Consider the following 15,285-nt stretch of genomic DNA (forward strand, 5'->3'; position numbering starts at 1 on the left):
TATGTAGCTGAAGTAACCAAAACCCAGTTCAAGACAAGGACAATTAGATTAACATCTGCCAAGAAGTTGTACACAGTAATGATCACTGGAAAGAAATGGGAAAAGGCTCCTATAAATGTTTGTAAACCTGAGAAATTACAAGCTTAAAGCAGCTGTAGTCAGAACCAAAAGTCTGTGTCTCTGTAGTGGGACAGCAAATCAGCCTTGGAATTGTTTTGCATTTGAGAAAATCTGTTATAAGTAGGGCACAAAAAGTCATATGTATAAAATCAGATCATTGGATACTCGTGAAAAACAATACGGTGTTTGTGGGTTAGATATAAGCAATTTGTTTAATGGAGAATTATTAATTCCACCTCTTTATGATTCCACTTGATAACGTTACTCAGAAAACTAAGATTATTTAAAAGGGGATTGAAGTATAATTTAAATTTGATACAGGAGCTAAGGCAAATGCTTTGCCACAGAAAACATTTTGGGAGTTGTGTGGCAAGAATAACCTGCTTAAGAATGACCTAATCCTTACAATTTATGGAGGAGCCTTTATGCACAATTGTTGCTGAATGTGAAGCCTTAGAGATAAAAACTATTACTATTTTGTGATGTGAATATCTTCTAGTATTTGGAAAGGAAGTATATGAAGCTTTGACTTCAGTGTATTTGAGCTTTTAACACAAGAATGATTGTTAGCTTTCTAATGTTTTTTATGGGCTTGGTGAATTTGAAGGTCCTCACCATATACATATTGATCCAGCAGTAGGCTCCTGTCATACATGGATATAAAAGGTAGGTAATGCTTGATAGATTACGTGCCAAATGGAAAATCCAGCAGTGTTACCAAGTGTTACAGCTCCCAAAGAGTTTAGTTATTACAGAAAAGAAGAATCAAGAGTTGAAAATACATTTGGATTCGCAGGGAGTAAACAAGTTTGTGAAATGTTAGCATTATAATATCCGTACAACTGAAGAGGCCTGGGGTCAACTTGTATGCATAAAATAGTTTCCATTCTTGATGAAAACAATAGGTATTATCAGGAGAATTCATCATTGTCAGAATATGTCATGAGTGCCGTTGAGCTGAAGTCATCAGCGCAATGGCACACATGACAATAGCAAGGAAACAGGGGAAGGGGCTCAAGATAAGTAGCCATCAACTCACAACGACTGAAGGTCAAGAAACAATAGCTAAACGGATCGCGGAGCACACCCAAGCCATTAGCGCTAATACAACGGAGATCGCCCAGCTGACAGCAATCACCAGAGGAATAGAGAAACCGATGATGGGCGATCCCGGAACGCCAGCGGGGCCTCGCAACCTCTCACCCACCGGCAAGTCAACGTATTGGACAAAGGGGGGTGACGTGACCGCGAGTGAGGGGGCGCTGACCGGCGCGGGGTATTTAAACCCCGCACCGGCGCGCTCCTGTCACTCTCAGCTTTTTTCCGATGCTGTACCTGCGCTGTGAATAAACCAGAGCCTGTTCCACTGAACCAGTGTCTGAGCATTATTCAGAGGTAGGCAGTGCATGACAGAATATTCATTACATTTATGCATTTTTTACTACAAACATCTGCAAGAAAATAACAAGGCTCAGAGAGCACCAAGGACTCCAAAGTCATACATTCTGGGGTGGGTTTGGCAGTGTTGGAATACCAGGATGCACTATTTAGTACAAAACAATATTCCCCTGCTTAAACATGAGTAGGATGTTGAGAAATTACCAGTAGGGACTAATGTACTATGTATGATTTTTTGTGTCCACTTGATCCCTTGCAAGAAGGGTTGCAAGTATGAATGCATAAAAGTGGTCTGGCAACCAGAAGTTGTTAGCAGAAGTGGTGAGCAGCTATATTCATATCAAGAGATGGCTCTTGAAGATAGCTGGTAGCAGGTAATAAGCATATTTTAAGAACAAAAGTGTGAAACAATCAGACAACATGAAAGGATATCTCATGTGAAAGACGATTTTAGTTTGGAAGGACAGAATTTACAGTGAAAAGACTCTGCTAATGTTACTCAAGATGATAGCAATCAATATACCTGTATGGGTGACATCTCATGATAGACCGGTTACTTTGCCAGCACAACTGAAGAACTACGTCCTTTGAGAATGGTTGGTGTTAAAGACCATTCAGAACAGCAGACTAAATACTGATGACCCCTGGGCCAGCTATGATATTAAACTGCATGCCTCTTTTTATTATAATTTTATTAGATTATTAAAAATATTAATAGAATTAATAATTTAAATATTTGCATTTGTTCTTAGAAGATGGGGCATATTCTGTCTTTAAGAAAAACTTGGTACAGTAAGTATGTGTGTATAAATCAACTTTTTGATTTCCTATTACTGGCTTAGCTTGCTGCTGCCCTTCCTTCTGTACATATTCCCAGGTCTTGGCAATAACTATTTCTTTTGTTATTTACATTTAAGTGAGCAATCAGCATCACATTATGTCTTCTTCCAAGTAGCTCAGGATAGCATATAATAATGCCCCTTATTTCATCCTCACAACCATCCTGTTAGGTTGATTATGACTGAAATTATTGATTTGCTTGACAAACAGAGCCCTGCTTAAGTGTAATGTAACATGGAATACTCAATGTGTGAAAACTCTGGTTACATTCTCCCTCCATTACTTAAATGATATAGGCTCCCTGCATGGCAAATGTAATTCTACATGTCTCACCCTGAAAAAAAGCATTTTTTTTTTACTTTAATATTGAAGAAATATAGCTAGAGCTATAACTTTGTTGTTGTTGTTTATTCGTTTAGTCGCTTCCGACTCTTCGTGACTTCATGGACCAGCCCACGCCAGAGCTTCCTGTCGGTCGTCAACACCCCCAGCTCCCCCAGGGACGAGTCCGTCACCTCTAGAATATCATCCATCCATCTTGCCCTTGGTCGGCCCCTCTTCCTTTTGCCTTCCACTCTCCCTAGCATCAGCATCTTCTCCAGGGTGTCCTGTCTTCTCATTATGTGGCCAAAGTATTTCAGTTTTGCCTTTAATATCATTCCCTCAAGTGAGCAGACTGGCTTTATTTCCTGGAGGATGGACTGGTTGGATCTTCTTGCAGTCCAAGGCACTCTCAGAATTTTCCTCCAACACCACAGTTCAAAAGCATCGATCTTCCTTCGCTCAGCCTTCCTTATGGTCCAGCTCTCGCAGCCATATGTTACTACAGGGAACACCATTGCTTTAACTATGCGGGCCTTTGTTGTCAGTGTGATGTCTCTGCTCTTAACTATTTTATCGAGATTTGTCATTGCTCTTCTCCCAAGGATTAAGCGTCTTCTGATTTCCTGACTGCAGTCAGCATCTGCAGTAATCTTTGCACCTAGGAATACAAAGTCTTTCACTGCTTCTACATTTTCTCCCTCTATTTGCCAGTTATCAATCAAGCTGGTTGCCATAATCTTGGTTTTTTTGAGGTTTAGCTGCAAGCCAGCTTTTGCACTTTCTTCTTTCACCTTCATCATAAGGCTCCTCAGTTCCTCTTCACTTTCAGCCATCAAAGTGGTATCATCTGCATATCTGAGATTGTTAATGTTTCTTCCAGAGATTTTAACTCCAGCCTTGGATTCCTCAAGACCAGCTTGTCGCATGATGTGTTCTGCATACAAGTTGAATAGGTAGGGTGAGAGTATACAGCCCTGCCGTACTCCTTTCCCAATCTTAAACCAGTCCGTTGTTCCGTGGTCTGTTCTTACTGTTGCTACTTGGTCGTTATACAGATTCTTCAGGAGGCAGACAAGATGACTTGGTATCCCCATACCACTAAGAACTTGCCACAATTTGTTATGGTCCACACAGTCAAAGGCTTTAGAATAGTCAATAAAACAGAAATAGATGTTTTTCTGAAACTCCCTGGCTTTTTCCATTATCCAGCGGATATTGGCAATTTGGTCTCTAGTTCCTCTGCCTTTTCTAAACCCAGCCTGTACATCTGGCAATTCTCGCTCCATGAACTGCTGAAGTCTACCTTGCAGGATCTTGAGCATTACCTTACTGGCATGTGAAATGAGTGCCACTGTTCGATAGTTTGAACATTCTTTAGTGTTTCCCTTTTTTGGTATGGGGATATAAGTTGATTTTTTCCAATCTGATGGCCATTCTTGTGTTTTCCAAATTTGCTGGCATATAGCATGCATTACCTTGACAGCATCATCTTGCAAGATTTTGAACAGTTCAGCTGGGATGCCGTCTTCTCCTGCTGCCTTCTTATTAGCAATGCTTCTTAAGGCCCACTCAACCTCACTCTTCAGGATGTCTGGCTCTAGCTCACTGACCACACTGTCAAAGCTATCCCCGATATTGTTATCCTTCCTATACAGGTCTTCTGTATATTCTTGCCACCTTTTCTTGATCTCTTCTTCTTCTGTTAGGTCCTTGCCATCTTTGTTTTTGATCATACCCATTTTTGCCTGGAATTTACCTCCAATGTTTCTAATTTTCTGGAAGAGGTCTCTTGTCCTTCCTATTCTATTGTCTTCTTCCACTTCCGCGCATTGCTTGTTTAAAAATAATTCCTTATCTCTTCTGGCTAACCTCTGGAATTTTGCATTTAATTGGGCATATCTCCCCCTATCGCTGTTGCCTTTTGCTTTCCTTCTTTCTTGGGCTACTTCTAGTGTCTCAGCAGACAGCCATTTTGCCTTCTTGGTTTTCTCTTTCTTTGGGATGTATTTTTTTGCCGCCTCCTGAACAATGCTGCCAACTTCTGTCCAGAGTTCTTCCGGGACCCTATCTACTAAGTCCAGTCCCTTAAATCTATTCTTCACCTCCACTGCATATTCCTGAGGAATATTCGTGAGCTCATATCTAGCTGATCTGTGGGTCTTCCCTAATCTCTTTAGTCTGATCCTAAATTGTGCAAGAAGAAGTTCATGGTCTGAACTACAGTCAGCTCCAGGCCTAGTTTTTATCGACTGTACAGATGTCCGCCACCTTTGGCTGCAAAGGATGTAATCAATCTGATTTCGGTGTTGTCCATCTGGTGAAGTCCATGTGTAAAGCCGTCTCTTAGGTTGTTGGAAGAGAGTGTTTGTTATGCAGAGTGAGTTGTCTTGGCAAAATTCTATCAGCCTATGTCCTGCTTCGTTTTGTTCTCCCAGGCCATACTTACCTGTAATTCGAGGTGTCATTTGACTGCCCACCTTAGCATTCCAAGAGCTATAACTAGCCAACTATTATTCAGGTTTGTTTGTTTTTTTAATCCAATCATGTCCGATTCTCAGAGACTGCCTGGACAAGTCCCTGCAATTTTCTTGGCAAGGTTTTTCAGCAGTGGTTTGCCATTGCTTCCTTCCTAGGGCAGACAGAGAGTGACTGGCCCAAGGTCACCCAGCTGGCTTTGTGCCTAAGGCGGGACTAGAACTCACGGTCTCCCGGTTTCTAGCCTGGTGCTTCGACCGCTACACCGAACTGGCTCTCATTATTCAGGTACCACAATACTAATTTAACTAACTGCTAGAGCTGTGCAAAGCATTAGAAAAAGGTGCTTCACAAAACATGTTACTGCAATCAAGACACCTCTGCAAGAAGCATTTAACACAACACAACCTTTAGAACGATTGTGCAGCTTCTTCAAAGGCACTTTCCAGCTATCTGCATGTTTGTGTGCTTGAACAGTCAATTCATTTCACTGGGAAATTTAATAATAAATACAGTCACATGAGCCTTCCGAAGGGCAAGCCTACTTTAAAGCTAATGAAGGGACGTTTTGTTCCATTAATATACTTTGTACAGCACTTGTTTTGAAAACTTTGCAGTCTACTATGTTTCATGACATTTCATAATACTTTTATACTCACGAGTTTGCTTAGTTTCCTTTGGAAGCTGCATCTTGTTGGTTTGACTGCTTCCTTCCAGAACAAAGACGAAGCCTTTCACTTCCTTATCGTATTCCTAACAAATCAACAAACAGTGTATCACCATCAAATGTCCAGTACAGCTGAATAAATACATCAACTGCAAGATTTATTAGTCATCGTACCTACTTGTAAATGACAGAAATGGTTAGCCATATCACTGTCAAGATGAGTGGCATGTTTGGTTTAGTTCAGGAATTGCCACCATGCTTTAATGGTATTTTATAAGTCTAGTACAAGTGGAAAGCTAAGGTATTAAAATAGAATGAATGCAATGCCTGTGCTTCAGTCTCAAGAGAAAATGTATGCTTGAGTTCACTGCCAGTATTGTATAACTCTGAAAATGCACACCAGATCCACTGAAAATTAGCCTTTCTTGTGAAAAATTAGGATGTCAGGACTATCTTTCATTTAGTATGTCAAAACTGTTGGAGATCCTGGCAAATCCAGCATGCCTCGTTAGCACATGGATGGTTGTTCTAGGATGCAAACTCTCTATGTGCAAGGAAGCTTTTGTTGCCACCCCCTTCCTCTCTCTCTTCTTCCACCGAGGGAGAAGCAGCATGCTTTTGCAGCCCTATCCATCTTGGGCCTAAAAGCCATGTGGAATTCCCCTTTCTACACACAGCTCTTAGCAGCTGTAGGGCTAAGACATCACCAAGTATAGGTAAAGAACAGAAGAAACAAGCAACTTCATTTTCCACCAAAGATGAATGTAACTGGACCAAAGAATAAAGTCAGTAAGACTCTTTTTACTTTTACTTTGAATCTACTCTGTCTAAGTGTGTGATTCTTTAGGCTTGGGAGGGCTGTGTGTGTAAGATTAATAACCTGTATTTCTCTGACATGCTCATTGAAGCTATTTAAGATAATATTCTTTTTCTGTGTGTAGCTTCTCAGCTGTGTTAAGCTCTGCTCCATTCTGTGGTTCTAGGAGGCCACTAAATAGCTTCAAAAACATCATCCTCCGTTTCACTAACATTTAGCATATTTATTTTGTTAGTTTTACTGCCTTGACGGTAGCCTGCCATATTGAAACAGTTGCTTGCTTCACCACTATTTCCATGTCAAAAAAAGCCTGGGCAGTTTTATGCAATTAGTCTAAGTAAATGAAACCAAAACTTAAATTACATTTAGGAGCGACTAACCTATTTAAGATGCTGACCATGTAGACCTCATGAGGACAGCAGCAAAATCACATTTTCCTTCCATCTCTTATTTTGTGAAAAAGCCCAGAAATACCTGGTATCTTGAAAACCTGCTCAAAACTTTGTGCATTTTATTTGGTCCTAATAAAAATATTTCCTGCCTAGAGATGTTCAATTTCTTAATAGACCAAAAACGTTTGCTTTGTTATATAGAAAAACGCCCAGAGGCACCTATGTAAGATGGATAGCTATATAAATTCACCAAATAAAAATCAATAAATAAATAATCCACACACCCTCCCCCAAAATACATTCAAAACTCACAGAAATAGACAAAAACCTAGGAGATCTTAAATAGACAAAACCTAACAAATCTTATCTGCACATAGTCGTCAAGTGCTAATTCCTCTGGCCATTTATTCTGTCCTGATCGGGAGAGCTTTTTCATAGTTAGGTCAAAGTTTTCATTTTTTTTAAATTTTATTTTAAGCTCTGGGTTCATCTCCTCTAGTTTATAATCAAGCTTTTACCATTTCTCTCCAAAACATACTTTCCCTATGACTGAAGGATTGCCAAAAAATTTCCATTTGGTCCCAGTGTTCTTGCCTTGAGCACTGAAGATTTCAACAAATGGGCCACCCTGCAATTAAAAAAATAAAAAGGATCTGTCCCACTGCAATATGAAATCGGCAAGTGTAACACTTAAATCACAAGTAGATCCATTCAATATTCACTCCCACAATGAGTATCAAGTGTCATTATAAGTTTATTTCATCTGGATGCTCAACTGGCAACAGAAACTAGAAATGCATTTCACTAGTTTATACCACTGCAATAGCTGTAGACTTTTCTGGAAAAGATGGATCATGTTGTAGCTAATTTTCCTTGTATTATAATGTGGTTGCCCTTGGAAAATGTCCAAAACGTCACCTAGTCTGAATTAACCGGGGCTCTCTAAATATACAATATTATTTTGTTAGCGTATCATCATTATTATTGGTTTTCTCTGAATGTGACCAAGATTCTGATTCTTCTCTTTAAAGTCCTAAACAGGCCTGGTTGTCTGTGGGACTGCCTATCCAAAGGAATCTGTCCAGGAAAAATGTGCAGGCAGAGAATGCATGCGGAAGGTTCCTATCTCCTGTAAGTTGCAACTGGAGGGAGCTTGGTGATGAACATTCCCTGCTAAGGGCTCCCCTTTTGTGAACCAGCTAGCCACCTGAAGTGAGAGGAGGTTTCTAGGATGTTATTAAAATCTGGCTATTTAGAAGACCATTTGGAGCCTGAGGAACTGATATGAATGAAAGTTATCTAGAATGTATGATGGGAGCTGGTAACGGTATTGTTGCATTGATTGTGTATTTCGTATTTATTTCTTTATAATACTTGTATGGCACCTATTTAAAACCAGAACTCCGGGCAGCTCACAACCATAATGTAATTTGTTTTTGATACGTATTATGCTTATACAGTATTATGATGTTTTGTATGAATGAACTTGTAAGCTTGACTGATTGGAATGGTATAGACATTCCAATGTAGGTACACATATACATATATATGGTAACTTCACAACATTTTCCCATATATACATACCTCTACATATATTCAGATCTACTATCAGAAGTCCTTCTCCAATTCCTCTTGCCATTTTATGTTATAACATTTATAGAAGTTTTGATTCATGAAACTATGTTGAAGAATTTGTCCTGTCTTCAACCTTCCCTTCTTGGTGAAGGTTCTTGCGAAGATGGTAGGCTTACAGCTCCAAAGGTCCCTGGAGGAATGGATTATCTAGACCCCTTTCAGTTGGGTTTCAGGCTATTATGCTGAGACAGCATTGACTGTCCTTGTGGATGATGTCTAGTGGGCATAGTATGTCTGTCTAAGTCCACCTTGATCTCTCAGTGGCTTTTGATACCATTGACCATGGTATCCTTCTGGACTGGCTTAGAGGGTTAGGAGTGAGGGACACTGTTTTATGGTGATTCTCCCCCTTCTTCCAGGGCTGGTTCCAGTTGGTGTTGGCAGGCGGGGAAAGGTCTATATTCCTCCGTATAGTATGGTTCCTCAAGGTTTTTCCTATTTATTTTCCCCCTATTTAACATCTATATGAAGCTGCTAAGTGAGGTTATTTGTTGACACAGGGTAAAGTACCATCAGTATGCTGATTGATATGCTGCTGTACTTTTCTGCTTTGGGCTGCCCAAGTGACATCATCAAGGCTTTTTCCCAATGCCTGGGAGCTGCGGAGGTTTGGATGGGTGAAAGAGGCTTTAACTCAACCCTAACCATACTCCTAGAAAGAATGACTGTGGATGGGCTTGCACCAATTTGGGGGTTCTTCAGGACTCATGCTCCCTGCTTGAGGAGCAAGTTGTCAGAAGGGCCTCTATGGTCAGAAGGGCCTTTGCACATTTTATACATCTTGTACCACCTGTGCCGATTCCTGGAATACGAGGCTCTGTCCATGGTCACTCATGCCTTAGTCACTTCCTGGTTGGACCACTGTAATATGCTAGCATGGGGATGCCCTTAAACAGCATTCAGAAGCTGCAGATGATCCACATTGCAGTGGTGTGCACATCTTGGGACGCCTATGTAACACCACTGCTTTGCAAGCAGCATTTGCTCCAAGTAGGTTTCTGGGTGCAATTTAAGGTGCTGGTGGTTACCTATAAAGTGCTACATGGTGCAGGGCCAGGTTATTTGCAGAACCGCCTATCCCCAACTGCGTCTATCCATCCCACCAGATCTAATAGTGTGCTCCAAGTCCCTTCCGTGAAACAGTGCCATCTTATGGGACACAGGAAGCATGCCTTCTGTATCACAGTGCCTGGCCTATTGTATAGCATCTCCTCTGGGATCCAGATAGCCATGACCCTGTTAGCCTTCTAGAAAGCCTTGAAGATCTGGCTTTTAATTCAGGCGTTGGGGCCAGTTGTTGGCTGAGCCAAGCATCTATGGGATTTTGATTGTGAGACAATTTTTGATTAGACTGTACTACTGCTTTTATGATACACTCTAGTTTATATTTTCCTTTTTTTTTTTATAGTGAGCCACTTAGAGTCACAAGGTTGAGTTGAGCATCTATATAAATTCTATAATAAATACATTTGCACATACCATGATTTAAGCATAAATGTGTAGATATGATAAAAGTGTGTAGATATGGAAAAGAAAATAAGGCAAAAGTATGATTTATTGATTGTTTATAATGAAAGACTGAGAGAATTCGTGCAGGACATAAGGACATTAAGAGGTACAGAATCTGGGACAGATCATTCTTTGGTCATTTTAATGGTCAACCTGGGGAAAGAATGGACATGAAAGGAAGGGGAAAAGGGGGGGGGAGAGAGTGCATGTAGGACGAGTAAGAAAAAAAGAATAAAAAGTATTAGAAGATAAATTAATATGGCAACAGAATGTAATGAAAGAAGAATGTAATGAAAGAAGATATGGAAATTGCCTGGAACAGAATGAAAAGAATTACGTTACAGAGTGTCATAGAAATGTGCAGTTGTGCTAATAGGAAGCATTAAAAAGATGCTTGGTGGAATGATGAACTGAAAGAGGCTACGGATGAGAAAAAATATGCATATAAGAGGATGACAGCTGCAAAAATGAGGATGAGAGAAAGATATGCAATGTGTACTGAGAGAAAAAGACAATTGCAGAGAATGTATTGAGAGGAATGGTTAAGTTTAAAAGGGTGAGAAAATGCTGAGTTTTGATGGACATGATAAATAGTTTAGGGAGTGAAAAGGGCTGAACAAGGAGCCTCCAACAGAGTGAACAAAATTAAAAATAAAAGCAATGAAATGACTGCTGATGAAATTGACGTGAGGGAATGCCGGAAGGGACATTTTAGAGGTTAGCATGAGACTGACATTCATACATCAAAGACTGGAACTGAAATGAATGCTATAAATGTTAGTGTTCAAGAAAAAAAGATGAAAGTCATAAATGCTGTGAGAATATTGAAAAGTAATAAGGCTGCAGGGGTGGATAATATAATGTTAAATATGGATATGGTTTGCTTATATGGTAGCTGTATGACTTGTTTGACATCTGTGAGAAGCCTGACAATTGGAGGAATGCATTATTGTTCCTCAATGCAAAAAGGAATGTAACAGAAGTGAACGCAAAAAATACGGATTTGTTCAATTTATATGGTGCCCAATTCGTAGTGTGACTTTGGGTAACTAACCGCTCATTCAATTCAATAAACAACAAAAACATGAAAACAGAAAGTAAAAAGGCATAATGTGCCAGGCCACTCTGCACAGTTAAACCGCTTAAAAACAGGCTCACCTAAAGCCCAGGCCGAGCCCAAAGGAAAAAAAACAGGTCTTCAAGAACAGAATATGATGGAAAGTCTGTGTGAGAATATATAGAATGCTTAATAAATGTTTCTGATTGGTGCAGGGAGTAAGACAAGGATCTGTGATGGCCACTTGGTTGTTTAATATAATTATGTTTAATGTCTAAGGAATTGTGGTGACATTAGAGATGTATAGTTGGAGCTGTGAATGCAGATGATGCTGTGTTGCTGGGTGAGAACTGCAATAGCTTGCAGTGAATGTCAGGAAGATTGCATAATGCGGTGTGGAGTGGGGATCTGAAAATTATCAAAGAAGGGGGTGAATGGCTGATAAATGAATGTGGTTTGAATAGAAACATGAATGCCCAGACAGAATGACTGAGCATCAAATTTCAAAACTAGTACATGAAGGAGGAATTAACTGCTTCAGAGCAGGGAGAACAAAAATCTGTGGTTGGTGGGATAGAGTCGATGAGATCCTCAAAAGGTTGATGAGATCCTCAAAAAGAAAGAAGTGAGAGTCTTAAAGAGGAAAGGACAGTGTATGAAACTGTGTATAGTTGTGGTAGAAGCATAGAAGTTTTGTAAGAATAGAGACATAGAGCAGTAAAGCCAATGGTGTTGGTATAAATTAGTTTCAGCTCTATTTCCTTTCCTCTTATCTCATGCCTTTTTTTTAAAGCTTTATTTATTTTCATCAGAATATAGTTAAAATACAAAACAGTAAATACAGTAAAGATAGAAGAAAGCATTAAAAGAAAAAAGACACAAACTATAAATGTGAAAGTAGAAAGAAGGTAAGAACAAAGTAATGACTTCCAGCTATCCCAATTACAGATATACATATAATTGAAATAAATAAATCTCTTACCACTAATTTATCCATATTAACATTATTTCTATCCAAACAAATCCACTATTCAGTAAAACCCATAATCTTAACTTCATTTTTTTCCATCATGAGCAGATAGTCTAAAATGGTTGCCATGAATCTGTAAATCTGGAAATAGTATTATCTCTTATTAGAGCAGTTAGCTTAGCCATTTGTACCAAGTCCATTAATTTAATTATCCATTTTTCCGATGTTGGTATTTGTGGTTCCTTCCACCATTGAGCATAGAGTATTCTTGCAGCAGTAGTCTTTCCTCTTATCTCATGCCTTTAATTTATTCTGTTTACTATTTCTTTCTCATTTTCCATACTATGCAAGAAGCTGCTTATCTAGAAAGGGAGTAGCATGATAGGTATACATGAAGAACTACTTTATTGTAGAGGGTTTGTGACTTTTGTTGTTGCTATGCTGGAAGTTGTATGTACATCTGAATAAGGGTAATGATTATTATTTGGGACTGATACCTGTGCATTAGGATTATTTTTTACAATAAAAATTGTTATAAAGGTATAAATTTGGTCTAGCGGTTAAGGCACCGGGCTAGAAACCAGGAGACTGAGAGTTCTAGTCCCGCCTTAGACACGAAAGCCGGCTGGGTGACCTTGGGCCAGTCACTCCCTCTCAGCCCAACCCACCTCACAGGGTTGTTGTTCTGGGAGAAAATAGGAGGAGGAAGGAGTATTAGGTATGTTCACCACCTTGAGTTATTTGTAAAAATAATAAAGGCAGGATAGAAAATAAATATAATAATAATAATAATAATAATAAATAAGAATGGGCAAAGCTCACCCATTTGGGAACAGAATGTTCCAGAAAAGTCTTGAACATTCTTTTCCACTCTTAGGGTATTTTTGCAATTTTTGGAAGAAAATCATCTGAACTGGAAGTAAATTGAGATGCCCCGGGGTAGTTAGGCCCTGAAATAGGCTATTTTGTCCAGAATGCCATGTCAAGAACACCTTGAAAGTTCTACAGAACGTAACATTTCTGAATAGGTGAGTTATATTTTTCTGTATTTTTATGTTTAACAATCATTTTAATATCAGTTCTTAAATACTTTGTAGAAAATTGGGTATGTATTTTTTCAAAATCAACACTTTGCATTGTTTTGAAAGAAAATAGGAATGAATACATCTGGCACTTATTATTTAAGCACTGTATAACTTCTCATGTCAAATAAAAATAACTTGGAACAATGGTGACCTAGTGGCATACTATGTTCTATAAGTCAAGTCCCAGTAACTGTAGCATTTTAGATGAGCTGAATACTCTCCAGTGCAAACTCATTACCATAATCCAATCTGAAGGCTATCAGCTATGATCAATCCCACTTAATATAAAAGCTAGGATAAAACAGTCCTGCTATTTCTACCACTCAAATGTATAGGAGTGGGATTCAATCTGAAATACAAGTAAGATCACAACCAATGCCAATTATCAATGTCAGATCTGATTTTCCCTGCAATTCACATGGTAGGAGAGTGATGTATTTTAGAACACACTTCAAGCTCACATAAGGTGACAAAGAGGGACAAAAGGCCTTCTGTAAACAAGGTGTATACTCTAAAAATACACTTCGGAATTCTCTGCAGAAGCTCCTTTGCAGACACTTTGATTCGGCAAAATTTTATTTTATTTATTAAATTTATAAGTTCTCTAAACGTCTGTATTCCATAGAGTTGGAAGGGACAATTTAGGCCGCTGAGTCCATCCCTCATTCATTCACAAGTCCAAATTAAAGTATCCCCACCCACGCCCATTCACACACACACGCACTTCAATGTCTATCCAGTCTCATCAGTTATCTATCTTAGTTGGGAATGAGTTTTTCTGGACTCTCCACAACATAATTCTATTAGCTTTTACTGTATTAAAATCCAACTGGAAAATGTGTAGCCGACTCTGTATCCACAAACGTTTTATAATTCAGGCAGACAATAATAAATAGGAAAAATATTATTTATTTTTATAGTAATTTTATTAAAAATTACAATTAAAAAGATAAAAACTAATACAAACTAAAAAATAAAAGAAAAAGAAAAATAGAAAAGAAAAAAATAATATAGTAAAGGAAAAAAAAGAAATATATAAAGAAATGACTTCCTCCTTCATCACAAGTATAACAAATTTTAGTAACTTATCACTTTCACTTAAAATATAACAAATGATCTCTTCTTCCCATATCCCATCTCTTAACTATAAACAGATACTTAAAACCTTGTCATTCCATCCTGATCAGCAAAAGTCCATTAAGGGTTACCAGAGATAACAACATATTTATTTTAACCTTGATCAAATAAACCAACTTTATATTCCTTCCCTTTACTTTTAAAAATCTTGATCTTTAGTCCCTTCAAATAATGTCCTAGAACTTGATTTCATTTTTTCTTTGTCCCTTCCCACAAAATTCTTCAAAACTTTAACAAGTCTCTTTTGTAAATCCAACATTGGAAAGTTATCCAGGTCTTTCTTTTGGTTTATTACTTGTACATCCCTTTTAATTATTAAGACATCATCCAGTTTCATTTGTATGTCCAGTGTAGCATCTTTTTCCATATCATTCTTGTAGCCTGTCATTTTTAAATCCACTTTCAGATCAGCCTCAGTCTTGTCCAGTAAAACATGTTCCTCGTCCATAACATCTTTTAAACACAGACTATCTATAGAGGCAGACACTCTTAAAATTAACTTCTGGGTCCATGTTCAAAAATATCCTTCAGTATGTCCAATGTTAAAATATTTTGCTCCATTCTATATTAATATGCCAAATTTAAGTATTCTTCTTTAATTGTAATACTTAGTTCCGTCTGGTTCCTTCTAGTGTCCAACCTTTGAAGTCTCATCCTATCATGTTTTTTTTTAAAAAAAGAATTCAAAACAAAAGCATTTTCCCTTGGGAAGGATTCTTATAATTAATTAATTCCAAAATCTTATTTCAAATCCATCGGGACCCTTGGTCCATTTATAACTTTCCAAAATGAAAATTCTAAACACCCTTTTGTTGTTTATTCCAAAAGAAAAAAATTAAGTCCTTAAACTTGTATTTAA

The 15,285-nt window shown here is 38.4% G+C and overlaps 1 protein-coding gene across 1 annotated transcript in view; it reads right to left on the bottom strand.

Annotated features, from left to right (window-relative positions):
- The window catches only part of CFAP20DC (CFAP20 domain containing), a 213,288-nt gene that overhangs the window by 183,862 nt on the left and 14,141 nt on the right, over positions 1-15,285 (bottom strand). The window contains exons 3-4 of the mRNA XM_063291508.1: positions 7,572-7,661; positions 5,817-5,910 (exon numbers count right to left, since the gene is read on the bottom strand). Of these exons, the coding sequence (XP_063147578.1) occupies positions 5,817-5,910; positions 7,572-7,661 (184 nt within the window). The remainder of the gene's footprint in view (positions 1-5,816; positions 5,911-7,571; positions 7,662-15,285) is intronic.

Source organism: Candoia aspera, chromosome 2, assembly GCF_035149785.1.
Source record: "Candoia aspera isolate rCanAsp1 chromosome 2, rCanAsp1.hap2, whole genome shotgun sequence".
Classification (NCBI taxonomy): Eukaryota; Metazoa; Chordata; class Lepidosauria; order Squamata; family Boidae; genus Candoia; species Candoia aspera.